This window comes from Natator depressus, chromosome 25 (assembly GCF_965152275.1).
Source record: "Natator depressus isolate rNatDep1 chromosome 25, rNatDep2.hap1, whole genome shotgun sequence".
Lineage (NCBI taxonomy): Eukaryota > Metazoa > Chordata > Testudines > Cheloniidae > Natator > Natator depressus.
In genome coordinates this window covers 14,826,807-14,854,801 of record NC_134258.1, presented here as the reverse complement: position 1 = coordinate 14,854,801, position 27,995 = coordinate 14,826,807, and the positions used below count along the sequence as shown (strand labels likewise).

At 48.5% G+C, this 27,995-nt stretch overlaps 1 protein-coding gene across 1 annotated transcript in view; it reads left to right on the top strand.

Annotated features, from left to right (window-relative positions):
• The first annotated feature begins 3,363 nt into the window (after positions 1-3,363).
• KLHL26 (kelch like family member 26) overlaps positions 3,364-27,995 on the top strand; it is a 32,085-nt gene continuing 7,453 nt past the window's right edge. The window contains exons 1-2 of the mRNA XM_074939498.1: positions 3,364-3,413; positions 24,892-25,074. Of these exons, the coding sequence (XP_074795599.1) occupies positions 3,367-3,413; positions 24,892-25,074 (230 nt within the window). The 5' untranslated portion in view covers positions 3,364-3,366. The remainder of the gene's footprint in view (positions 3,414-24,891; positions 25,075-27,995) is intronic.

The window sequence follows — 27,995 nt, the reverse complement described above, 5'->3', positions numbered from 1 at the left end:
TTTTTGATTATTAAGCCAGTCTCATTTTGAGCGGGGGGACTTGATGCATGATTTTTGAATGTTTGAGTCTTGGCAATACTGAATTCCTTCCTTCATCCCTTTGCTATCTTGTTATTTGCTTCCTGCATCCATGCCTTGTTTATGCTGTCAGGCTGTGAGCCCTATTATAGATCTGCAAAGTGTCCAGCCTGGCTTGGGTGCTATATGAGAAAGATGGTTCAGGCACTAGAAGACTTCGGTTCAAATCCCTGCTCTGCCACAGACTCCCTGTGTGCCCCTGGGAAAATCACCCTGTGCCTCAGTTCCCCATCTGTACAAGGGATGACAGCCTGGCCTTGCCCGCCAGATGTGTTGGGAGGATAAATACATGAAAGACTGCGAGGTGCTCAGATACTACAGCAATGGAGGCCATAAAAGTACCTTAGAGAGATATAAACATCATAATGGTAAGCTCCTCAGGACAGTCTACACCCTGCCTAGGGCTAAGGGCACTCAACAAATAATCAACAAAAGTAAAATAAGTGTCAAATGGGCCATGCAACGCTCCGGGACCTGTTGTCAGAGATTAAGTCCCATCAGTTATATGAAATAACCAGAAATATCCCCCATTGGTTTCCTTCTCTGCATGACATGAGGCAGCATGCCTGGTCACCAGAGGAGTTATGGAATCCATCTTCCTTCCAGCCTCTTATAAAGGTGTTTTTCATGCTTTGACAGACCTGGTGGGGTTTCCTTTAACTGCGGTCTGGGGAACATGTGAAAGCCATTTACAGCATGCGGCATCGTCTGGCTTTGCCCGCAGGGGGAGCAGAGGTGTGATGTTCATAGCTCCAATCCTTTGATCTGCCTTGCCTCCGGAAAGGTCTGAGTAGCCACTGCCGGGAAAGCCTGCAACTCGAGGGCAGCCTGGCCAGACGAGCAGTCAGCAAAGCTGGTTTATTGCTTTGCATATATTGGGCTGAGACTTAACAAATAAAGTCAGAGTCAAAGTTCTTTTAAACATGTAAAGCAGCAGGGGGGCGTGTGGGTAAGTATTTATAGTGCACAGTTACAGCTACAGAAGGGAACCCTTAGGGGAAAGTGCAGGTTGATGAAAAATGAAGTGGAGACCAATTTCAGAGGAAAGTTGCACGTGCGTGGGGTTGGGGAACCATAGAGTCCAGGGTGAGAGACCATCAGAAACAACAGAAAACAGGTTCAGATAGCAATGGTTCTTCGTGTGGTGACTGGGAGTCAGGACTCCTGGGTTCTGTAACTGACTCCCTGTGTGACCTAGGGCAAGCCATTAACCTCTCTTTGCTTCCCTATCCCAAGCTGTGAGACAGGGATAGTAACAAGAGGCATTTTGAGCCAGAAGGTAGGGCATTAGAATGAAACTCCAGAGACCTGAGGATCTGCTGTTAACCTGTGGTTACCTTATGCAAGTGACTTCTCTCTATGCCCCTGTCCCCGCCCCGCTTTGCTTGTCATGGCTATTTAGACTATCAGCTGTTTGGGGCAGGGACTATCTCTATGTGTAGGTACAGCATTTAACACAATAGGGCTACATTCTTGATTGGGGCCACTGTATGCTACAGGAATACAAATAAATTAATAACTAGATCTTCCCTCCTTGTCAAGGGTGTTGTGAGGCTGACAATGAATGTCTTTAAAGTGCCATTAGATCTCAGGTGAAAGGTGCCGAGGAAGTGCCAAATATGTTGAATTGCTCCACCAGATTGACAAGGATCAAGTTTGAAAAATACACAGTTCCACTCTTTCAAATGAAATCATCTCCTTGAACTGCAGCAGCCTTAGCTAGTTCTCATCATGCTGCCTTGAGAGAGTATTTTGAGAAATGAAGCTTTCCAAATAAGTTTATTCTCTTGTACAAATTCCTTATCCCCCCTTTTCAGATGTGGAAACTGAGGCACGGAGAATCCAAAGGGACTGACAAGGCCAGGATTAGACAATATCCTGATTTCCAAGTCCCCTCCCTGCCTTCAGCTTTCTCTAGTTCTCTGCTGAGGTGCTTGCTGCACACTCTTAGAACCGCACTGATGTTTCTAGATCATATGGAGCATCAGCATTTGCCCAGCTGTTGATAACACGCCTCCCTTAGCACACAGCCAACAGTGATTATGATGTTCTACATCAGTGGTTTTCAGCTGGGGGTCCGCAGACTATATCTAAGATTTCCAAAGGGGTCAGCACCTCCATCCGGAATTTTGTAGGGGTCCGCAAATGAAAAAAGGTTGAAGGCCTCTGTTCTAGGTGCATCGGGAAGTGGTGAAGAATGAAGTTCTGGACAGAGAGGTAAGACACCCAAGATGTGAGGATCTTTGACAACAGAACTGTACCCTCTGGAGGGTACTATTGTTCTTCCACAAAACTGTTCCTTTCAGTGAATGCTGGCACAGGTCGGCTGTGGTCTAATAATTACACAGCTCAGGATCCTTTCAGGGCTTCTCCCACAGTTCGCAAAGAGTAGTGAAGTACAGCATGTGCTAGTCCTGTACACGGGACACAAGACACAAAGGACAGGGGCTGCCTGGAATGCCTGCCAGGGAGACTGGGCAGTCTTTTCCTGGGAAGGCACTGCCCCCTCCGAAATAAGTTACATTCCAAAACCAAAGTGGAACCGTTAACCACTTTGGTGTGGTCTAAAGTAGGTGCGCGAAACAGTGTGAATTAATAATATAACATCCCAGAAGTTAGAGGTGGACAAGAGCTGCTAGATCAGACTGTGCTGGACACAAGGAGGTCCCAGGGGTCTTCTGCGAGGGAGCCTTACAACTGGGGGCAACTTATGCCTCTTATGAGCTGTGGTAGCAGGATTATTGTCCGGCCACAGTGTGTTTGCCATGCGACAGCAGCAGCTCGCACCCTTTGGCACCTCAGGAACTGGGTGCACCCTGTGGGCAGCACTGGGGATCCCCTTCAGCAGCCTGCTTGGTGCTGGGGGGCCTCTCTGGTGTGAATCACTCCACAGGGTCCCACCCCCAGGGCCCAGCTGCTTGTTGTAGGGCAGCACCCCTCGGATCTGACCAGTTCTGTGGGGTGGCAGCACCAGATGTCCCTCCCCAGGCCTCTTCGTGGAGCAGCGCCACGGGGCACCATGGACCCAGGCTCCCTATGGGGCACCGGGGGGCGGGGGGTTCCTGGGGGCAGTGCCGGGGGGGCACCACGGACCCAGGCTCCCTATGGGGGCGGCGGGGGGTGGGGGGCTCCTGGGGGTAGTGCCGGGGGGACACCACGGACCCAGGCTCCCTATGGGGCGCCGGGGGGGTCCGCAGGGGAGGCCGGGCCGGGCCGCGCTCGGCTCCTGCCCCTTTAACGCGGCGGCGGCTCCAGCCCAGCGCCGGGCCCGGCGGCGGCGCGGGGAAGATGGCGGAGTCCGGCGGGGCCGAGTCCGCCCTGGAGCGGCCGAGCAGGTGAGCGGGGCCGGGGCCCAACCTGCCCCCCGCATCGGCCCCCGGGTCCCTCCCCGGGTCCCCCCCTGCCCCATCGCTCCCCCCCTGCCCCCCGGGTCCCCCCCTCCCCCCCGCATCGGCCCCCGGGTCCCTCCCCGGGTCCCCCCCTGCCCCATCGCTCCCCCCCTGCCCCCCGCATCGGCCCCCGGGTCCCCCCCTCCCCTCTCGCTCCCTCCCTGCCCCCCGGGCCCCCCCTGCCCCATCGCCCCTCGGGTCCCCCCCTCCCCCTGCCCTCCGCATCGCTCCCCGGGTCCCCCCCGCATCGCCCCCCGGGTCCCCCCCACCCCCATCGCCCCCCCTCGCTCCCCGGATCCTCCCCGGGTCCCCCCCTGCCCCATCGCTCCCCCTTTGCCCCCTGGATCCCCACTGCCCCCTGGATCCTCCCTCACCCCCCGGATCCTCCCTCCCTGCTCCCCGGGTCCCTCATCGCCCCCCGGGTCCCTCCCTGGGTCCCCCCTGCCCCATCGCTCCCCCATCGCCCCACGGATCCCCCTCTGCCCCCTGGATCCCTCCCCGGGTCTCCCCTCCCCCCTCGCTCCCCGGATCCTCCCTCCCTCCCTCCCCCCCGGGTCCCCCATCGCCCCCCGGGTACCCTCCTTCCCCCTCCCCCATCGCTCCCCACCATCCCCTCCCCTCCCCTCCCCCCTGCCCCCCGGATCCCTCCCTCCTCCCCCATCGCTCCCCGCCATCCCGCCTGCCCCTTCCCCCTGCTCCCTCCCTTCCCCCCCGCCCCTGGATCCCCCCTCTGCCATCCCTCCCCCCCATCCCCCTAGATCCTCCCTGCCCTCCCCCACCTGCTCCACGGATCCCTCCCCTTCCCCCAGATCCCTCCCCGCCATCCCGCCTGCCCCTCCCCCCCGCCTCCTGGATTCCTCCCTGCCTGTCCCCCTGGATCCCCCCCACCTGTCCCCCGGATCCCTCCCCTCCCAACCTCTCTTCCCTGCTCCCTCCCTTCCCCCCCGCCCCCGGATCCCCCCTCTGCCATCCCTCCCCCCCATCCCCCTAGATCCTCCCTGCCCTCCCCCACCTGCTCCACGGATCCCTCCCCTTCCCCCAGATCCCTCCCCGCCATCCCGCCTGCCCCTCCCCCCCGCCTCCTGGATTCCTCCCTGCCTGTCCCCCTGGATCCCCCCCACCTGTCCCCCGGATCCCTCCCCTCCCAACCTCTCTTCCCTGCTCCCTCCCTTCCCCCCCGCCCCCGGATCCCCCCTCTGCCATCCCTCCCCCCCATCCCCCTAGATCCTCCCTGCCCTCCCCCACCTGCTCCACGGATCCCTCCCCTTCCCCCAGATCCCTCCCCGCCATCCCGCCTGCCCCTCCCCCCCGCCTCCTGGATCCCCCCCTGCCTGTCCCCCTGGATCCCCCCCACCTGTCCCCCGGATCCCTCCCCTCCCAACCTCTCTTCCCTCCCCCCAGCCTTTCTGCTCCCCCTTTTTCTCAGTGCTCCCCTCCTTAACTCTCTGCTGCTGCTTGGCCCCAGCTGTCTGCCCACACTTCCTCCATTGTCCCCATCCCACTGGCCCCTAGCATGCATGCCCCGCACCTTCTTGCACCCACCTGCTCCCCTCGGCTGTGCCTCTTGCACGTACCCCCCTGCTCATGCACCTCTGCCTACCCTGATCCCCGCCTGCCCACCACCAGACATTGCTCTGTGCCCCTTCCTCCCCCATGCCCCACCTTTCCCTGAGCCCCTCAGCGCATCCACTTAGAAACTCCCCCTCCCCTCCCCACCATGGGTCCCTCTCAACACACAGAGGAAAGTAAAAGTCTGGAGAAGTCCTTTTTTCTGCCAAGAATTATCCCCTTCCTGCTTGGAGACTTAGACTTTGTTTTTCTGCAACAACAACAAAATGGTGTTTTTTATATCGAGATATCATTTGCTATGTAAAATCATAGTTGGGATAAGATGCAGGTAGTTTTTACCTGAGTATAGCTAGTTGAAGTCAGTCCTGTTTCACACCTCCCCCGCAGTTTATTGTGACTTGCTACATCGGGGTAAAAACTACAGCCCCTTGTCTCCACTAGGTTTTTACATCAAAATAGCTTTCCTGGTGCAAAACCACACCTCTTCTGCAGCGAGGACACAGTCCAATTTGGCAACTGAACTGGAAGGGGAGGGAGGAAAACGAATACAATGAATGTATTTAATGATCCCTTGTCTCTGATATTTGACCAAAGACATCAGAAGACACCCCCGCCCCGCCCCTCCAACCTCCCCAAATCCAGGGTCTTTCCTGGTAAACTAGAGGCGGAGGTGGTGGTGAATTATTGCTAATTCTTAAGGGATTGATTGATTTCTGCAAAGACCAGTCCCTTTGAAGTAAACGTTTTTTGTAAAGATTTTCTCCAATAGAATCAAACCTAGTCACAAGTTCCTGAAATGAACAATCTGCATAGATATTTATGGAGGAGGGGGAAATTAATTCCTAGGACTTCCTCCAAGAGTGTATTAATAATTCCCAAACAAAAACTAGTCTTTGAAGAAATACTGCATCCTCCTTAGTTTTGTGATGCCAGCTCGTTTCTTCGGGGGAGAGAGAGGAAGTGGGCGGTGGCAAACAGCAAGTGAGTTTGCTCCCTGCCTTAATCTCTCAAACTGGCCTCAGTTCTTGGGACAGAGTCGCTTCCTAGGGAGTGGGCATAGGTGTTTGGGCTAAGATTTCTGACGGGAATTTTCTGGTGTGCTCTTTGTCACACTCCAGTACTGCTGTCTATAGTGTAAATGAAACGGGTTACACTGAGCAATAATTCACCACCACCTCCGCTCTAGTCTACGGTGGAAGAGGGGTTTTGCTGGTATTGCTGTACCAGTAGAGAGGGAGTGGCAAACCCTCCTAGTGTAGATGCCGCTGTCTACCAACAGAGGGGTCTTTTGCCTGTATGGCTTATGTCAGTTCCCCAAACAAAATAAGCTATGTCAGCAAAATGACTTTTTTGCGGGTGTGGCTGTGTCTACACTCAGGTTTTCGTTGGTAGAGGAAAAGTGTAAAAAATCGTACCACTAACCAACATTATTGTATCAGCAAAAGTCCCTAGTATAAACCTGGCCACTCTTTCTTGAGTGCTCACAGTGAATTTAGACCCATCATTTTGTATGTATAGTTGGGATAATGTTTTCCAACGTGCATTACTTTGCATTTATCAACAATGAATTTCATCTGCCATTTTGTTGCCCAGTCACCCAGTTTTGTGAGATCCCTTCATAGCTCTTCGGAGTCAGCTTTGGACTTAACGATCTTGAGTAACTTTGCATCATCTGCAAACACTGTCACCTCACAGTTTACCCCTTTTCCCAGACCATTTATGAATATGTTGAATAGGCCTGGTCCCAGTACAGATCTTTGGGGGACCCTGCTATTTACCTCTTTCCATTGTGAAAACTGACCATTTATTCCTACCCTTTATTTCCTGTCTTTTAACCTGTTACTGATCCATGAGGGGACCTTCTCTCTTATCCCATGACTGCTTACTTTGCTTAAAAGCCTTTGGTGAGGGACCTTGTAAAAGGCTTTCTGAAAATCCAAGTACACTGTATCCACTGGATCACCCTTGTCCACATGTTTGTTGACCCCTCTTGAAGTCATTGTGGAATTTGTGGGTAGTTCTCTGAAAACATCTGCTCAATGTGCAGCGACAGTCAAAAAAGCCAACAGAATGTTAGCAACCATTAGGAAAGGGATGGATAATAAGACAGAAAATATCATAATGCCATTATATAAATCTATGGTACACCCACACCTTAAATACTGCATACAGTTCTGGTCGCCCCATCTCAAAAATATATTAGAATTGGAAAAAGTACAGAGAAGGTGTGACATTCCCCGCTGGTATTACCCTGCTCAGCTGTGAGAACCCCCACTCCTGGGCTATTCATGCATAGCCTCTGGCAAGTAAGCTGCTTGGATTGTGCAACCGACTGACACTAGCCAATATCTCTGGTCTCAGACACAGCCCTAGGAACTCCGTCTTGCAGTGTCCATTTATGCCCGTTGGACGCTGCAAGCTTATATGAGTCTGGCAATTTAACAAATTGATATGTACCAGGCTTGTTATCTCAAGGGGAGTCTCTGTCATGCTTCAAACCAAACGCACTGCTTCAGGTAGAATAAACAGATTTATTAACTATAAAGATAGATTTTTATAAGTGATTATAAGTCAAAGCATAAAAAGTCGGATTTGGTCAAGTGAAATAAAAGCAAAATGCATTCTAAGCTGATCTTAACACTTTCAGTGCCCTTACAAACTTAGATGCTTCTCACCACAGGCTGAGTGGTTGCCCTTCAGCCAGGCTCTCCCCTTTGATCAGCGTTTCAGTCGCTTGGTGGTGATGTCTGTAGATGGAGGTGGAAGAGAGAGGAAGAGCATGGCAAACATCTCTCCCTTTTATCATGTTCTTTCTTCCCTCTTGGCTTTGCCCCCCCTCAGAGTCAGGTGAGCATTACCTCATCGCAGTCCCCAGCTGTCCAAAGGAAGGGGGGTGACTCACTCGAGAATCCAACAGATCCTTTTGTTGCTGCCTCGGCCAGCATCCTTTGTTCCTGTGAGGCTGGGCTGGGTTTGTCCCATACATGCCTTGATGAGGTGTGAGCTGACCCTCTGCTCTTGGAGAGTTCTTGCCAGTTCTTATTTTAAGCCATGAAGACACATTTTCAGCCTCATAACTATATACATGAAATTACAACCTATAACATTACGTAAGAACAATTACTATCACATCACTATAACAACAATGCTCAGTGCATCATGAGCCTTCCGAAGACACCCAACATGACAAACTTTGCATTGGATACCACACAATCATTCTACAGGGATGAACATGGGGGTGCTGGGTGTTCCCCCCGAGGTACAGAGCATCACAGAAGAGCAACAAAAATGGTTAGGGGTATGGAACAGCTTCCATATAAGGAAAATTTTAAAAGACTGGGACTTTTCAGCTTGGAAAAGAGACGACTGAGGGAGGATGTGACAGAGATCTATAAAAACATGACGGGTGTGGAGACAGTGAATAAGGATGTGTTATTTACCCTTTCACATAACACAAGAACCAAGGGTCACTCAATAAAATGAACAGGCAGCAGATTTAAAACAAACATGAGGAAGCACTTATTCATACAGTGCACAGGCACCTGTGGAACTCATTGCTAGGGGATGTTGTAAAGGCCAGAAGTGTAGCTGGGTTCAAAAAAGAATTAGATCTGTTCATGGTGAATAGATTCATCAATGGCTATTAGCCAAGATGGTCAGGGATACAACCCCGTGCTCTGGTTGACCCTAAACTTCTGACTGCCAGAAGCTGGGACTGAACAACAGGAAATGGATCTCTTGATAAATTGCTCTGTTCTTTTCATTTCCTCTGAGGCATTTGGCACTGTTCGAAGACAGGATACTTGGCTAGCTGGCCTGTTGGTTTGACCCAGTATGGCTGTTCTTAGTTATTAGAATTAGCTGTATGGGGGATAGGAAATGAAGGAATACTGGGATTCCATGCATTCCACTTTATTTGTATTTTAAAAAAGAAAATCCCTTAAAAACCCCCAAGAGATCTTCATGTTCGAGCAATGTCGTTTGGCTGACGCCAAGAGTAAAGTTGCTGGTCTCCAGAGCATTCTTTATCCAGGCCACTGTAGAGAAGGTTGGTTGTGGTGCAGGGTGAAGGAGAAGCAGTGAGGGCAGAAATTCCTGGAGGATTCTCTTCCCCACTTCCCCCGGTGTGATATCAATACACTTTGTGATGTATACATGTGCGGCTGTGAAATTTTACTGAATGGTTTTAATGAAAAGATGATTGGCTGTGCGGCAAGTATTGGTTTTCCTTCATGAGGAAATGTAATCGTGTTTCATAACAATTGTTAACGGGTTTGGTGATCTAAAGCGGCAACAGACAAGTTGCATTCAGCTTTGTGACAACTAGCAGGTAAACATTAGCCCCAGATTTACTTACATTGCTGACATAATGCTGAACTGACTCGCTCTTTTCCAGGTTGATGTCTGATAATTCGATTGTTCAAAAATAAAGCTTAAACACACTTCAATTTCTTAGTGAAAATGAGGCCTAAATGTAATTATTCGTGATTTTTTAAATAATGTCCTTTATCGATGGGGATTTATAGGAATGGGGTTAAGTGATCCAGCAGGACATAAATGTTTCCATCAGAAATGACCAGCTACAGCTGTTGATTGCAGAAAAACATTTGATTCCATTTCAGTATTGACAGTTTGTAGGATATTTTCAGGTTACTCTGTTTTGGGGGCCTATTTTAAAAATACCAGGTATTTATTTCATACTGCTGTTCTGATCCCAAATATTTTATATAGGTTCCCTTCCAGAATCAGGCATTGCTGCTGTACTGATAATATCCCAGCCTTTCTTACTGGGCACATGCAGGGTGCTGGGTTTCTCCATACTCGCATGTGTTGTGCTGGCCATCCTGTTTGTCTTCCTGTGCTCTGTCAGGGGACTGAAAAGTACAAGGATCCTCTTGCACTTTGTATGTTTCAATCCCTTATGCTCAGAATAATGGACCCAGACAAGTGGTGTAGAAGGACAGTGTGACATCTGTGAGGGTGGGCATGGAAGCATAGTTGGGAGGGCTGATTTTTTTGGCCCACTAGACACTATAATGTCCCCTGTAAAGGATATGTAAGATTAACAGTTGATTCAGAAAGCCAGCTCCAGATCTCTGTGCTGCACTGTTCAGATGGGAGCTCTTCCATGTATACATTAAAACCTCTTATACTTCTGGTGTGGGTATAAAATACATATATGTAAAACCTGGTCACTGCTAAAGATGTGTAGTTCCTTTGATTGTTGTGAACAGGTGGCTACTTAATACAGGGTGGCAAAGACCCTTCAGAGAACTTTTCAATGTAGGCATCTGCAATTGCATTGTTGTTTATGCATTCTAAAACACGACATACATAAACCATACCCCTCTCTTTGCAAGTTAAAATGTGTAATTGTTCAAGTGACATTCTTCACATTTGGAAAAAATCCTGAAGAGACTTCCCTTCCTGGCTGCATTAGCCGGTGACTGCAATGAAATTTAAACCGATGACCATGTCAAGGTGAGACTTGCTGTAGCGGGGATAGGAAATTTCTCAAGGACGGAGATCTTGTGGACCGCTAGCACAGGTGACATAGTTAGTGCATGGCAGTACATACAGTGGGATTGCCACATGCTAGTCTTTCTGGTTTAATGCATGCATTTGTTCCGCTCTCATGAGCTACAAGCTGTTATAGTTGAACAGTGTTCAGTAGCTCGCATTCCCTGTCCATTCTAAATCGTGTACTACCGTGTCATTCCTTCACTTGGGAGGACAAGTGTGCCCTCTCAACTAAGCTGGCTGCATTTGCAAAGGAAACAGTCAATACATGCATCACGCTATAGGGAGGCAGTGTTCCTCGGGGCTAGAGCACAGCATTGGGGAAGAGGCCTTTCTGAATTCTAGCCCTAGCTTTGCTACTGACTTCTTGTGTAGCCTTGGTGTGTCATTACACCTCTCTCCACCCCCAAGCCCTCCTCCATAGAAATAGGGACAGTAATACTTCCCGTGGATGCTGTGAAGGCTAGTTAATGTCTGTGTAGCATTTGGAAGATTTACAGTGCTATGTGAAGTGGTGTAATTTGTTCTGAAGACATCATAAACTATCCGGAATGGAGCTTCAGTGGTTTGTTCCCTGCCCTACGGAGAACCTGTTCTTGCATCGTTGCATGTTGGTTGTTTTGAAATAAAGGGCTCTGCCACTCTAGATTCCACTACTGCTTTCTTAAGTGTGGGTTTGTGAGAGAGTTCAGGGGTCTGCAGGAAGCTCCGACTGGAGATAGTGGGCATCATATGCAGTCAGCGGAGTGTGAGGGAGAAGCTTTAAGGTCACCTCCTCCAGCCCTTTATTTTGATTTGTTGTGCTCATTAAATATTTATTCTCGAAGGCAGATGAAAACAGTCCTTTGTTGCAGTTACGCAGACAGATACCATTTCAGTGGTGCAGGATTGTTCAAACAGCTGGAAATTCTGTCTGTGCAGAGGAATTACTACTGCGCTGTTAAGGCTATTCACTTTAAAATAACACCGTAACCTCCTAAAAGCCAGGAAATTCAGCGATGTCTGCCACACATCCTATACACTAACCCAGTAAGGCAGAGATGGTCTCAGAACTGCATATGATCTTGCATTGGCTATGTGCCGCTGTACTGTGGCACCTAGAAGGCATAGACAGAAGGGTCACTATAATCCTGAATTTGCCTGGGTTTTGCATAGCAAGAGGTATGTGTACACACATACTGCACCTCCGTTCACATGTTTGCAATGCTTTTCAGTTACATTATTCCCCTTTTGATTGTTTAAAAGGTTGCAGTAAGAATTTAGTACCTTTAAAACAAGACCAAACTGATCCCAAATCCAAACCTTGTCTTTTGAAGTTAATGCTTCTTGCTTTTCGTGCAGTTAAGAGTTGATGAAATGCAAAGGGCTATTACATCCAGCCCTTTCTATCTTGGTGAGGGAGAGGTTCAGGATACATAAATACCTACATTTGGAAGAATGGGTACAGCCCAGGTCCTAAAGGAGGATTCCGACTCCAGAGAAGGTGGGTACAGAAGAGACAGCGAGACTCATTTGGTGTCCCCTGGAAGGAGATGCGTACTGAACTGCATATTAGATTGAGGGATGGGTGAACTTTACTGCAGCGTTTGAGGACAAGAGGAAGGGTCGTGCTATGCTCTAGGAAAAATCCTTTTGGACTCTAGGGAAAGGGTATTGTGCAGAGTCGCTGAGTGGGAACTGACTAGGGAGGGTCTCAGCAAGGTATTGGGAAGAGCTGTGAATTTGGAATAATCTACCACAGAAAATAAGAGAAGCAAGTGGTATAAACTTTTTTAGTAAAACAAAGACTCCTGTTCCCTCCCCTCCCCCACCCCCAAAATAAAGTCTGCACAAAATGAAAAATGTGAAATATTTCCCACAACCCAGGAATCCTATAATATACTTTGGTGTCACCTGCCAAAAGCAGAATGAATGGACGCGGGAGACCTACAATTTTCTCCAGCTTAAAAGATGCATGTGTCTCATTGCACATCAAGAGCAAACGGGTCTGTTTTTTTTTCTTCCTTAAAGAAGGTGGGAGAAAGAGATCAAATGTATCAGGAAGGAGGGGAAACCCAGTACAAAGGGAGATTATGGGCTGAACTAAGAGGCTAGGATTGAATTTATGTTGCTGTAACCTAATATACCTTTATTGTGGAGTCTGGTCCATTAGGGGACTTTTTTTCTCTAGGAACTGTTCAAAAATTCAGTTTTGCATAGATTTATATTCTGAGCATTTGCAACAAGGAGCTATTAAAACAAATTTAGCTGCCAGCTATGGTAGACATATATATATCTATATACTCGTATAAATGTTTATGCTGTAGTTGAGTCACTAAAAATGGTTGCTGCTTTTTTTTCTTTCATCATCTAAAGGCTTCTGAGCTGATGGTTTCAGATTATGTAGTTTAAAAGTAAACTTCAGAAGTGCTTTATAGGCGTTGTGAGTTACTCTATAAGTAAACATTTAGTGCATTGTAAGGGACAATCCTGCATTAGCAGGACAATGAACTAGAGCAGGCGTTCTCAGACTGTGGGTTGGGACCCCAAAGTGGGTCACCACCCCCATTTTAATGGGGTCACCAAGGCTGATGTTGGCCCTGGGCCCCAGCAAGTCTGAAGCCCAAGCCCCACTGTCCAGAGCTAAGGTTACATGTCCCCTGCCCAAGGCAGAAGCCCTCGGGCTTCAGCTTTGGCCTCCGCACCTGGGGCAGCAAGGCTCAGGTAGTGGGGCTCGGTCTTTGGTCCCCCCTCCTGGGGTTGTGTAGTAATTTTTGTTGTCAGCAGGGGGTCACGGTGCAATGAAGTTTGAGAACCCCTGGACTACAGCACTGGTTCTCAACCTGCAGCCTGAGGGCTGCTTGTGGTCCAATCAGCACACAACTGCAACCCATGTGACAACTTCAGGGCCATACAGGTAGTGTATATATTGTGTGGATGCGGCCCAGAAAACACAAAGAGAGCTGCATGTGCCGTTCACAATGGTAAATAAGTTGAGAACCGCTGGACTAGAGGGCCTATGAAGTCTTTTTCCATTTCTAATTTATATTAACTATAATTGCTGACCTTTCGTAGAAGGAGAATAGAAAATGAAATGAAATGACCTTTCCAAAGAAAAGCCATTGCAGCACTCAGGTAGGACTTAGACTGTTCTGTTCAGTTAACACAGAGAAGCTGGAGTTCAAGGTGCGTAGTGTAGGACCAGTTTATGTCCCGTCCAAGACTCTTTAGAAATGCTACAGGAGAGCTTATAATGGGCACATCCTTACCCAGAAGGTGAGTGAAAAGGTCGTAGATAATGCAGGAAATGAGTGATATTAAGAGAGTTTGACCATACAGAATTTGGAACTGGCATTATAATTTCAAGTGCTCATGCAGCTGCTTGCCAGTGCTGCAAACCCGGATTTCTTGTCTTTGTGTTAAAGTGGAAGTGTTTAAAACGCTCTGGCAGGCAAAATGATGGTGTGTTTTGGGGTTGTTTTTTTTTCCACTCTTGCTTCAGATTAGCAGTGGGTAGCAGCACCAATCTGGTGGGTGGGTGTTTATGGAGGGTCATGAAAGTTGAGCCTTAAATTTCCATCCATTTTACTGTATTCACATTTTGTATTTGTAAGTAACATAGATAATTGATACTGTCACTTAGGGTGTGTCTACACTGCAATTAGACACCCACGGTTGGCCTGTGCCAGCTGACTCGGGCTAAGGGGCTGTTTAATTGCAGGGTAGATGTCAGCCCCAGCTCTGAGACCCTCCCACCTCGCAGGGTCCTAGAACCCTGGCTCTGGACTGAGCCTGGACGTCTACACCACAGTGAAACAGGCCCTGAGCTCTGTGAGCCTGAGTCAGCTGGCATGGGCCTGCTGCGGGCTTTTCATTGCAGTATAGACACACCCTTATAGTGCAGTAGTGCCCAGACGTCCCAGTCAAGTGCTACAAAGACACATAGCAACAGAGACCTATCCTGACCCAAAGAGTTCACAATCTATCTCTGAAATAAGTTGTGGTGAGTGTGGAAAAAGGGGGAAGGAAGGACGAGGGTAATGAAAATACTGTACCACGGCAGGGTTACAGAGACTGCTACCACACAAAGCGCTGAGTCCAACCCATCAGACATGGGGTAGATTGATAGATTTTTTTCAGGCCAGAATGGGAGGGACAAATGTGAGCAAGTAGTGTGACCTGCTGCATAACGGAGCAGAAAATTTCACCCAGTGACTCAGAGTGGAGGGAACTCTTCTTCCCTGCTCTGTACGGAGTGTTAGTATTGTGTGCTGTGTTTTGTTTTTTAATAAAATCCACTCTCTGAGAGAGGTACAACCTAGCCATCGCTGATTTGTGGTAGGTGTGGAAGCAGGGGTGGGTCTCGAGAAGGGATCTGAAGGCGGACGCAGTGGCCTCGTGGATTCATTCGGGTAGGGTGTTCCGTTGTGCCCGGTTCTATATGTCAGTCATGTGCACATGCTCTTGAACTAGAAGTATTGCCAGGGTTGGTGTGGGAAATGAAAAACAAACCAAGAGCCCCCAAGTAATTAAGCCTGTTTGGGATCTGGAGGAATTACTGCACTTTAGTATGGCACACAAGCGGGTTTGATGTAACTCTTGCCTGCTCTGCGGTTTGGCACCACTAGGTGCCTCTCTGCTTTTGCACACCAGTCCGTGGAAATGTTGGCTATTTTAGGATGGTTGTGGTCAGGGGGGTATTGTATTAGGCAAAGAAAACAAACAAATAGTAGAAAAAACATGGGTCCAATTTTGGGCCTCTAGATGCTACTGTGTTGCAGATAATACATCATGATTTTAAAAGAGGATTTCATTTTATGTAGTTGGGATCGGATGTATTTGGCTTGTTTTAAACTAGTGTCATTTGGTTTAGAGACTGGATCTGGAGGATTAACAGATTATGACTCCAGAGGATGTAAGCCAGTCATGGACGCTTTCTCTATCATATCAGACAGTGTTATTACCCGTAAGGAGTATCATGAAGACAGGGCACAGAATTTGTAATACTTTCCCATGTAACCCTTTGTATCTTTGGCTGAGTCTTTCTATCTCTTGAGGTCCTTGTGTGTTTGAATCATCCTGAAATTTTAGGAATGGAAGAGAGTAGCTGGTTGTTTTATACGATTGGGATACTGTGTAGCTGCCAGAGTAATTTGTAGGATTAGGATCATTTTATATGGGCCCAAGGTGGAGTCATTCCTGTACACCAGCAGGATTAGAACTGGGTCTGATGACAGCACTGTCTTTGTTACTGAGTGTCCCCTTTTAGGGTCTTCCCAGAACCAATCACTGTGTGGACATAGCTTGAATGGTATCAGAGCGAAGTATGGGGCTTAAGTGCAGGCATGGTTGATTGTCTGGTTAAAGCACCAGGTGGGACTCAGGAGATCAGGATACAGTTCCAGGCTCGCTACAGATTCTGTACATGATATTGCGCAAATCACTTAATCTCTGTGGACCTCAGTTCCCCATCTCTGAAATGGGCATGATGTAGGGTTGTCAACTTTCTACTCACACAAAACCGAACTCCCTTGTCCTGCCCTCTGCCCCACCCCTTCTCGCTCATTTTCACCAGGCTGGGGTAGGGGGTTGGGGTACAGGAGGGGGTGAGGGCTCCGGCTGGGGGTGCAGGCTCCAGGGTGGGGCTAGAAATGAAGAGTTCAGGGTGTGGGTTCCGGGCTGGGGGGTTGAGCTGAGGGGTTCAGAGTTGGGGTTTGGGAGTGGGTACAGGCTCTGGGCTAGGGGTGTGGGTTCCAGGGTGGAGCCAGAAATTAGGGGCTCAGGGTGCGGCAGGGGGATCTGGGCTGGGGCAGGGGGTTGGGGTATGGGGGGGGTGTGAGGGCTCCGGCTGGGGGTGCGGGCTCTGGGCTGGGGATGGGGATGAGGTGCTTGGGGTGTAGGAGGGTGCTTTGGGCTGGGACTGAGGGGTTCGGAGGGCGGGAGGGGGTCAGGATGCAGGTTCCCGGCAGCGCTGACCTCAGGCAGCTCCTGGAAGCAGTGGCATGTCCCCCTGCCAGCTCCTATGTGGAGGCGCGGGCAGGCGGCTTTGTGCGCTGCCCCATCTGCAGGTGCCACCCTACAGCTCCCATTGGCCGCAGTTCCAGGCCAATGGGAGCTGCAGAGCCAGCGCTTGGGGCGGGGGCAGTGCTCGGAGCCCCCTGGCTGCCCCTACGCATAGGAGCCGGAAGGGGGACATGCCATTGCTTCTGGGAGCCGCATGGAGCCTGTCTTAGCCCCGCTGCACTGCCAACCAGACTTTCAACGGCCCAGTCAGCTGTGCCGACTGGAGCTGCCAGGGTCGCTTTTCAACCGGACTTTCTGGTCCAAAACCAGACACATGGCAACCCTAGCATGATGGTAAGACTATCTTGTCCACGTAGATTGTAAACTCTTGGCCGCAACAGAAAAGCTTCAAAAACAGACTCCAATAAGAAACTGCTGAGCTTGAATTAATATGCAAATTAGATACCATTAACTTGGGTTTGAATAGAGACTGGGAGTGGCTGGGTCATTACACAGACTGAATCTATTTCCCCATGTTAAGTATCCTCACACCTTCTTGTCAACTGTCTAAATGGGCCATCTTGATTATCACTACAGAAGTTTTTTTTCTGCTGCTGATAATAGCTCATCTTAATTAATTAGCCTCTTACAGTTGGTATGGCTACTTCCACCTTTTCATGTTCTCCGTATGTATATATATATCTTCTCACTATATCTTCCATTCTATGCATCCGATGAAGTGAGCTGTAGCCCACGAAAGCTTATGCTCAAATAAATTTGTTAGTCTCTAAGGTGCCACAAGTCCTCCTGTTCTTTTTTTGTATGTCTAATTTTATAAGCAAGTGGTTTTTAAGTGAGGTGTAACTTGGGGGTATGCGAGACAAATCCGACTCCTGAATGGGGGTCTGGAAAGGTTGAGAGCCACCGTCCTAGCATGTGTATTTTGTATTTACAATTCATGGCACCATGGGGTTCCAGCCACGGTTGGGGCATCTAAGTGCTACCATAACATAAATAACAATGGTTGCTGTCTTGTTGATGTAAAGGTATATAATTTTTAAGAACAAGCAAATATTAAATCCCCTTCCCTCCACCAAAGAGCAGATTTTTCTTAACCTCAAAGGCTTCAATTGTAAAAGAAAGGGCGAGGTTTTCAAAAGTGACTAGTGATTTTGGGCTGCCCAATTTGAGGCACCTTAAAGGACCCTGTTTTTTTCAGAAACGGCTGATCCCTTTGAAAATCGGGCCCACATTGAAAGGGTCTCAGTTTGGGCACCCAGATCACTGGGCGTGTTTGAAATGCTTGGACAGACACATTAGTCTTGAGCTCAGTACTCGTCCTGATCATTTATGGTGAAAGACAAAGATGCCAGGGGACAAAAAGAGAAGAGGGAGGTAAGGTGGGGGAGGGAACAAAGAAATGAGCAAAATTTATTTTATTCACCGATGTTGCTTCCTAAAGGTGTTTGGGTTTCTGGAAAACAGCCCCTCCACTCTGTTAATGTTTAATTAGCTGCTGATCATTAAGTGATTATTGTTAATTTGGACAGGGAGATGATGGTAGATTATTGTGATAGACTGTTCTGATGGTGGGCCACTCCAATTCCTGCATGCTGCTGCTGGGCATGTAAGTAGGTTAATGGGCCAGGTATTTTTAAGAGCCACATGGCCGAGTAGCAGCTAACGGCCCTCCTCCTCCAAATGCCAAACCTTGCGTGTTAGTATGGAAGGAGCCGGATTAGTGGGTTTTGGCAGAGGGAAAGAGGGCCAGAGAAGTGGTGTCTGGAAGTCAAAGTGCCAATTGATATGACTCCATCCAATAGCAAACTCTTCAGCGGTCTGTTTAGCCTTATTGCTCCTTGGTAATATTTGTCAGTGTGAGTTGCTGAAAACAACGACTTTATCATTTGGGCGTGTGAGATAAAGCCTAAGGATCTGAAATATTACGGTAACCATAGCTACCACTGACTTATCCGAGGGAGTTTGACTTTTTTGTTTTGATTTTAAGTGTCTAATTGTAGTTTAGAAATTGGAATCTGAATGTGCTTTTTACATAGGCACGAAACAGAAGGCATTTAAATGAACTACCTTAGTAAAATCTCTCTCGTGCTACCTTGCAAGTGCTCGGAAAGAAGGCCTTTTGTATTCAGACCACGCATGCAAAATAAAGGGATTCTCTCTGGCTTCACTTTAGTTTTGCTGTCCTCGCTGATGTGGGCTTAGCACTGCCCGATCGACGGCTCGAGAGTCTGAAGTCTTTTTTTTATCCACTGAAAAGATGTGCCCGTGCAAGCTTCATGCACATAAACCTACCCTTGCTGCTTCACACCCCCTGCAGTGTCTTACCGTTAGAGACTTGTCTACCGTAGGGACTCTTACAAACACCATCCCTCCAGTGCTACCCCTGGTAATCAGGATTAGGACTAGTGGTAGCCATGAGGCTCTTGTGGTCAGACCTGTCTTTAGCACTGTCCGTTGTTGCTGTTGTTTGTTTGAATTAAAGTAGCACCTAGAAGCCCTGTCTGGTGTCAGGGCTCCATTGTGTTGGTGCTGTACAAAGGATGGGACAGTCCCTGCCCCATGGAGTTTGCAATCTAAACAGACAGACAAAGGGTGGGAGAGGAAATAGATGCACAGAGAGAGGAAGTGACTTGCTGACCAGTGGCAGAGCCAGGAATAGAACCCAAGTCTCCTGAGTCCTAGGCCAGTGCCATAAACGCTGGACCATGCTGCCACTGGAAGCCTCCAGAACCCCATGTACTCTAGGGCTCCTAGTGGCACCAACTGTGGTTCAGCTGAACCAGTGTCAGCATTGGTGGTAAAATTCCCTAGTGTAGACACAGTGGAGGGATAAGAGAGGAGCTCAGTATCCACGGGCCATTAAGTCCTTGGGATATTTTCAGAGGCCTGGTCTACATGGGGAAATTGTCCAGCATAACTTTTGTGGAATAAGCTCTTCTGCAATAGCTCTGCCATAATCGCTTCCCTGTGGACACGCTGTTCTGGAATAAGAGTGACTTTTACTCTGGAATAGCACCCATGTGGGAGAGTTACCCTGGAATAGCTGGGCTGGTCCCTTTCCCCCTTGTAGACAAGGCCTGAGACTGCTGTTTAGTTTTCTTAGAAAATGTGCTAATGAATGTTAACTCCTAGGGCTAACCACAATGAGCTGATGTGTCTTGAAACATGAGAGCCCTTGGCCACACAAAGGGGGAACCCTGTATTAAACATTTGTTAGGTAAGACTCATATTTTCTAATGCAATGTATTTGCCCAGGAGAGAGAAGACCAAATGCTGCAGTTGTTTTTTGTGAGACAAGGTGGGTGAGGTAAAATCTTTTATTGGACCAACTTCTGTTGGTGGGAGAGACAAGCTTTTGAGCCACACAGAGCTCTTCTTCAGGTCTGTTTTTTTTTTTCTTCTGGTTGTTTTTTATGATATGTACCATTGAGACTCACCAAATTCCTTTCACATGGGCTACGAAACAGCTATCACATAGTAATTGTTTTCAATCCTTTGTAGCTTGGACTGGCTTCAAAGAGCAGCAGAGAGATGAAAGGTGTTCCGTCCCATTACCTGTCTCTGAGTCAGCCAGTCCCTTTCACTAAATAGAACTGCGACTGTCACGGAGCTTATGGGAACATTTGGCCACTAGCATGGGCAGTGCCCATGAAACAGTCACCTACAATGAGCTGCCCGTACCCTACTCAGGGCTTGTCTACACTAGAAAACTATACCGCTTGAACTGGTCTATTAGAGCAGTACAATACAATCCCCCTGACTGGATGCAGATATACTGGTAGAAAGATGCTGTACACTGGAACCGCTGTTCCTGTATGGGAAGGAGAATAATTATACAAACTTTACATAACTATCCTAGCAGTCATCATCTTAGCAGTGCAACTGTGTTAAAAGCCCAGATCCTGCAAATGCTTTCAGGTCCTCTTAAAGTTGATGAACAAAGCCCTCGGATGCAATGTACATTGAATATGTTATTGCTTTATGTGAATGTGGCTTTTTATTGTTGAATGTTTACACCAGGGTAATTCTGACTCGTTAATATAGACAGCCACTTCACCTTGCTCCCTGGATTGGGAGGAACTTGAAGTGCTACAGAAGCAGTATTCTCAGCTCTTGGTGAAAAACACTTTGCTTTTCTCTAGAGGTCTCCGTAGGTCCTCTGAGAGGCTCTGCAGCAGAGGGAGAGGGTGGCCATAACATGTAGCGTTGAGAGTGAAGAAATAAAATAAGGAAAATCCCCAAATGCCCCCAATCCTATCTTATTAAAAGGGGGGTGTGGGAGAGAAGAGGGAGAAAAGATTTGCAGACGAGTGAATAGCTTGGCACTGTTGTACAGTGAAGAAGGCTCTGTAGCTTGAAGGCATGTTCTGAAGCAGAGTGGTAGATGGTGACTCTTCCTTACTTTTGCCAGTCAGGCTGTTTCTTCTTTATCAGACGGAGACAGCGATAAGTGTACGGTATATGCAGATGATCTCAAATTAGATACGAACAGCCTTGCAAAGGCACTTTCAAATATTCAAGGCTTCCTTTTGTGCTTCATCGTCTCTGGCATCCAACTTCTGCTTCTCCTCGTTTCTCGTGTAGCACAAAGCACGGAGAGCAAGGCCACACAGTATAATGTAGTGCACCATTATTTTGTGCCCTGTGGTATGACAGACAGACTGGTTTGAGCTTAACCTGTTTTTATCACAAATCCTCTTTTATTAACTGCGGTGTTGTGAGACACAAGGCAGTACTTGTTCCTGCCTCTCCCCCTCACCCCCCCGCCCCTTGGTTTCTCTGCGCCTCTTCTTCAGTTTCCTGTGGTTGTGATTATTTGTCTCCATTGGACTTAGGGTTTCCAGTTTGAGCAGTTTATTTTGTGACAGTTTTGGGGTGGTACTTTTCAGTACACCTAGCAAACATGGGCAACAATAACCCTCCTTATGCTATTGGATTTTTCATGTGTTTTATCAAAAGGAGCTAAAGTGACTTTAATTGTTGGATCCTTTGCATTTTTTCACCCAAAAATGTAAACATGAAGTAGACAGAGGAATTGTTGAGCATGGGCAAGGGGGTATAACTAGGAGTAACGGGATGAAACTAAATGAAGGAGGAATATTGGTACGGGGCGAACTTGTGAACAGTGAGATCTCAGGCCTGCTCTACACACAGCTTTTGTTCCACTTGACCTATTTTGTTCTGAGGTGTGATATTTTTCACCAAGATAGTTACACCAGCACAACCCCTAATGGGGTTCAGTTAGACTGTTGTAAAGTGGCTTATGCCATTATAGCTCATTCCCCATCCTGGATGGGAAAAGCTGTCCCAGGTTAGATTCATAGAGTTTAAGGCCAAGGACCATTAGATCAGCTAGTCTGATCTGTGTATCACAGAGCACTAAATTTCACCCAGTTTAATCCTGTGTTGAGCCAAACAACTTGTATTTTTACTAAGGAAAAACTTGTGTTTGGCTAAAGCAGATTTCCAAGACAGACAGACTAGCCCAGCTTTGTGGCTTAAACTATATCCTATAGTGAAAGCAGTGCAGCCCTTGTGTGTAGACAAGGCCTTATACTGTGGAATAGTCTCCCACGGAGATGGACGTTTAAAACTAAACAGGAGAGACTCCTGAAGAATGTTCCATTAATGAGATATCCTGCCCTGGGAGAGGGACCCGATATAACCTAGTAAGTCTCTTCCATCTTCACTTTCCAAGATTAACAGCTAATAAGAGGAGATGTTTTAAGCCATGTTTTACCTGAATCTTTCTTTTTAAGCTTCTCATTTAAACTGGACTTGGTCCCATAGTTATTTCACAGGGTACAGAGAAGTGTAAAGCTTCATGTGCGCCGACCTCATTTGTCTTTAGCCGCTGAAGGGGGCCAGGGCATTTTAAGACAAGCTCCATGCATTTCTGCTGACAAGGAGAAATGGGTGGGGACGAGTGACATTTTCACTAAAGTAAAACCGATGTCAGACCTGTATTGAGCTTTATGAACTAAGACTTCGTCCTACTGGTAGGTAGCTGATTTGTAACAGTGAATTACGTCCCTAGAGGGACGCTGCCACACTTCATCGCCCCCCAGATATAACCACACATTAATAGCCCTGATGGACCCCAAAGTGCTCTACAGTGATATGCATGTGGCACTCCTGATTAAGGCAGCTGCCTCGTGGGCAGAGCATGACAGCTGACCAGAATGCTGGCCAACCTCTCAGGACTCTGATGGATTTTCTTTAACTCGTGCTGCCATAATGCACTGCATACAGGAAACTGCCATCTGATCACAACTAAGCAGTTGACAAGTTGTGTTCACGACTCCTTATTGGCTAAGAACTGGGCACATCCTGCTGATTTTGCTACCCTGTCTTCTCCTGCCCCCAGCTGACCTGCTTGTTTGTCTCATCCACTTCTTCTGTCTCTTGGTTTAGCTTGCAAGCTCTTTGAACAGGGACTGTCATTTCATATATATTTGTACAGCCCCTAGCACAATGGGGCCCAACCTGTTTGGCCTCTAGGCATTACCCCAATATAAATGTTAATAGCACCAATCCTTCCCCCACCTATTCAGTTAGAATACCAAATACACTCATAGTATGGCTTGCATCTCCAGATGAGCTTGGCAGCAGTTAATCTCCAGGTAAAAGATGCACTGAACGTACATCTGTAGATTACTGTGTAAATACGACATCAGCAACTCATCAGGTTCTACAGGACCCATCTGGAACTCTCTGTCACTCTCTCCCCATTCCACAAAATATGCTAATTAGGGATGTAAATATCATTTAAAAAATTAACTGGTTAAACGATTAAAATTATGTCGGTTAACCGGTTAACTGAGGTCCGGCCGGCATGGCATGGCTGGGGCTGGGGTCCCTCTGGTGCGGCCCGGCACAGCTGGGGCTGAAGCTGTTGCAGTTGGCCCACTGGTCCGGCGTGGCTGGGGCTGCTGTGGCCAGCATGGCCGGGTCCTGGGGCTGGGGTCCCGCTGGTCAGCCGGTGCGGCCAGGGCTGGGGCTGCTCCAGCTGGCGTGCAGGGGGTTAATGGTTAAGGTTGGTTGACAGTAAGCCTAATGCTTACCGGTTAACCTTTTACATCCCTAATGCTAATTAAAATCTGATGATCAGTAGTCTGAAAAAAGAATAATTTCTGCAAATTGAAATCCTGGCTTGAACACTAAGGTTCCTTCCAAAAGACAGAAGTGTGGGATGTTGAGCGAAATGACAAGAATAAGTGAACAGTGGGTCAAATTTGAAAATAGGCCTCAAAAGTTTTGCGAACCCCATCCCCAGTGTGGTGTGATTTCAAAGTTTGCAGGTCCAGCATCGGACAGGCTTGAAAATTCAGCCTAGACCAGTGCTCCTCAAAGTGGTGGTCCGCGGACCGGTGCCGGTCTGCGAGCCATCGGCTGCCGGTCCGCGCACACATTGGGAAAAAAAATTGCCAGTCCACCACATCAGAGAGCTTGAGAAGGACTAGGCTAGACAATATACATCTTAATTGTAATTGTCTGCTCAGCTGCATGGAGGATCTGGGCTCTGATGTTCTGCTCTTCCTGTCTGTGTGGGAAACTCACAGCTGCCAGTGAGAACCCTACGTGTAGCGGGTAAGGAAGTGGAGGCAAGGCCCAGCATGTGGATCTGAGGGGAGAATTGTCCCCATAGCGAAGAACATGCACAGGATATTTCAAGAAACCCAAGAAGATACTGACATGGGGAGGAGTCTAGTTACAGTGCAATGCCAAATGCTGCAGTAAATGGCAATGTCAGAGTTTGCATTCCCTCTTTGGATGTGGGTCAAGCTGGTGTGAAGGAAGCACCGATCAGGGGTTAGCAGGGCTGGCCTTAGGATATACAGGATGCTAAACTGCTGCAGCATGGAATGCGCTATGACTTGTGCCCCCCTCCAGCCGGGCGGCTGCGGAGATTGAGCAGTCAGCTGCGTTCCCCTCCAGTGTCAAGGCCAGAGTTGGAGGTCCGGATGGGCTCTGTTAGTTAGTCACAACTGTGGGGTCCCAGCAGTGTGTGTGAATTGCTTGGCCCTGTTTGGTGGTGTTTAGGCTGGCTCTGATCTGCTAGCCAAGAAGCCCATGTCAGCTGCAGGCTGACAGCTTGTTGTCAGTAACGTGAAAATGTAATTTAAAAATTCAGAAATCTGTCTGGGGTTGGGGGAGTGACAGCTAAGCTATGGACATCATCATGTTCTGCGCTGCATTTGAGCTGGAGAACCCGGTATGATTGCTGTCAAACTGCTTTACATCACAGCATCTTCCCCAGCAGGTAGCTCCATAGGTGTATCACACGTTTTAAATTTAAAAAACCAGTCTGTTTCTCTTGTTCTGTTTTTAGCATGGCTGACAAGAACAGCGCCCTGAAATGCACGTTCTCTGCTCCTGGCCACAGCACCACTCTCCTGCAAGGACTGGCCTCGCTCCGGGCTCAGGCTCAGCTGCTTGATGTCATCCTCACTATAAATAACGAAGTGTTTCAGGTTCATAAAGTTGTCTTGGCTGCCTGCAGTGACTACTTCAGGTGAGAATCTGACAGGAAAGCAGAACCAGGCATCTCTTCCTTTGCCTTTCCTCCTTTACTCTAGGAAAGTTGGTGGGTTGTGAAATTAAGGGCTGGCTGCTCACTCACACTGAGTTGCACCTTAGTCCCAGTGAAGTCAGTGTGCGGAGCGAGCAACTATTCAATATTCAATTCTAGGTCTTGGTCTCCTTTTGGAGGCTGCACGGGCAGTGCTCTCTGCCTGTCAGGGAGGGAAACTCAGCGATGGCTGTTCCAGCTGATTATGGAGGGTCATCGAGTGGCTCTGAGCTGGAAGGATGGTGGCCACAACCATAAGAGCCTCCAGGGGAGAAGTTAGGTAGCAATAATGCAAATGCTAGCTTGTTATTTTCAACTATTACATGTCATTTTATCTAAGGTGTTATGGCCCCCATTAAGAACATCAGAATCGCCACCTTGGGTCAGACCAGTGGTCCATTTAACCCAGTATCCTGTGTCTGACCAGTGCCAGATGCTTCAAGAGGGAGTGAACAGAACAGGGCAGTTACTGAGTGCTCCATCCCGTCGTCCATTCCCAGGTTTAGGGACACCTGGAGCATGGGGTTGCATCCCTGACTATCTTGGCTAATAGCCACTGATGGACGTGTCCTCCAGGAACTGAGCTAATTCTTTTTTTTAACATAGTTATACTTTTGGCCTTCACAACATCCCCCGGCAACGAGTTCCACAGAGTGACAGTGCGCTGTGTGAAGAAGCACTGCCTTGTGTTTCTTTTACACCTGCTGCCTGGTCATTTCATCGGGTGACCCCTGGTTCTTGTGTTATGGAAAAGGATAAATTACACTTCCCTGTTCACCTTCTCCACACCAGCCATGATTTTATAGACCTCGGTCATATTCCCTCTTAGGTGTCTCTCTTCTCATCTGAATGTCCCAGTCTTCTTCAGCTCTCATTCCCAGAGTAGCTGAGCCTCACAGTTTGGCTGGACGTATCTTTCCAGCACCCCTGGGAGGTGAGGCAGGGCTGTCACTCTCTTGGTACCAATGCAGAATGGAGGCAGAAAAATGAGCTATCTTGCCCTAGGCCAGACCTGGAGTGAGTCTGAGGCAAAGCAGGGCACTGGACCCAGCTGTCCTGAGTCACTAGCTAGCATCCTCCCCCTGGGGCCCTCCAACCTCTCTGTCAAACTGTTATTAACGGACAGTGCATTTGAGAGCGGGATTGCTTCCTGACAGGGAAGCAGCAGTTCCAAACGCTAAAGGGTACTGAGGGTCCAGCAGGTGTTTTGATCAGAAGAGTCTGAGTTTCATTGGAGTTCCTGCTGAACGGCCGTTCAACACTGGGAGCTAAAGGGGCAAAGGGCCCAGTAGGTGGAGTCTGCAGTCCCTGGAAGTGCCGGCTCTTGCCTGGTCTGAGGGGCTTGGCTGCTGGATCCCAATGGTCAAGAACACCAAGCACTGTGTACAGGGACGTCTCTTTGATTTTTCCACCACATTTTGCTGCTGGTCCAGGCTGCCTTGTTGTGTGTCTGTTTTCTTAGCCAATCCAGGAGCTGTGTTTTTTCCATTACCGTGACCCCTAAAGGTTTATCGCTGTCCCCTAACAGGCAGGCGATTAACAATGGAGATGATCTTCCACCAAATGCTAATAGCACCATTTGTATTCATAGAGGCTGTCGCAGAGCCATTGCTCGTGTGTTCTCACTGCCAACCATAATTGTCTAGTCGGGTTCTTTTACAACCTCTGTTGTGTTAAGTAGGGCTGTCCTGGGGAACAATAGTAACATAATCTAGCCTTTGAAAATACCCTGCTTTTTATTCAGAAAGGTGTTGGGGATGGGGGGGGGGCAGAGCAATAAATGCCTCTTTCATACATTTCTGTAGCCAGTATTTCAGACCCATAACACCTTTTACAGGAATTGCATGATTTCGCTATTTCATAGAATCATAGGACTGGAAGGGACCTCGAGAGGTCATCCAGTCCAGTCCCCTGCCTGTTTCCTTCTTCACGTTCAGCTTCTCTACCCAACAAATACGTCTGCATCCCAGGTGGACCGAAAACCAGGGTCGCCCGGGGGGGAGCGGCAAGGGGGGCAATTTGCCCCAAGCCCCACAGGGGCCCCCAGGAGAGTTTTCGGTGGCAATTCGGCGGCAGGGGGTCTTTCAGTGCCGCGGAAGAACCCCCGTCCCCGAAGACTCCAGACCCCCTGAATTCTCTGAGTGGCCCTGCCGAAAGCAGCATACTGCTCTGGGAGATGGTTATGTGGAGGGATTGTAATATAATGCTCCTTTCTGTTGCATGGACATACAACACCAGTCAATAGTATTATTGGTCACTGGGCCATGGAAGGCCCATTTTATCCCCAGGTCTCCCACTCAGCTCAGCTGTCTGGGTGCCCACACTGGACTGCACCAATCCTTTTGGCACAGTTTGGGGAGGGGAATTGCAACTCCCTTGCCTCTGATGAAACCCCCAAGCCATTATTTTACTCCTGTGTCTAACTCCTTGAAGGTACAAAATCAGTTTCCTTCTCCCCAAGGTGCCCCGATTTAGGTAGCAGTGACTGCCTATTTAAGACCTTTTAAATCAAAGCAAAGGTCATTGGAGAACATGTCAAACAAAATCCCCATGGAAAGCCTAACTCCTCCAAACTGCCAAATAGTTGTGAGGTTGGGGAGGGAGCCCCTTCCCGGCTCTTTTAGGATCTTTCTACCCTGCAAGCTAAGGTGTAACTGTAGTGTGGGTATGCCGGGCCCGTGCCAGCTTTCATCTGGCTAGGGGGGTAACCAGAGCAGTGAAGACAGGCTCGCCATCCTGGTACTAGCCTGCGGGACCCTGGCTCCGTACTTCGGTTGCTGGCTTGTGCTGAAGGCTGTGCCACCACGTCTTCACTGCCATGGTTACCCGCACTAGCTAAATGAAAGGTCGTGTGAGGATTCCTC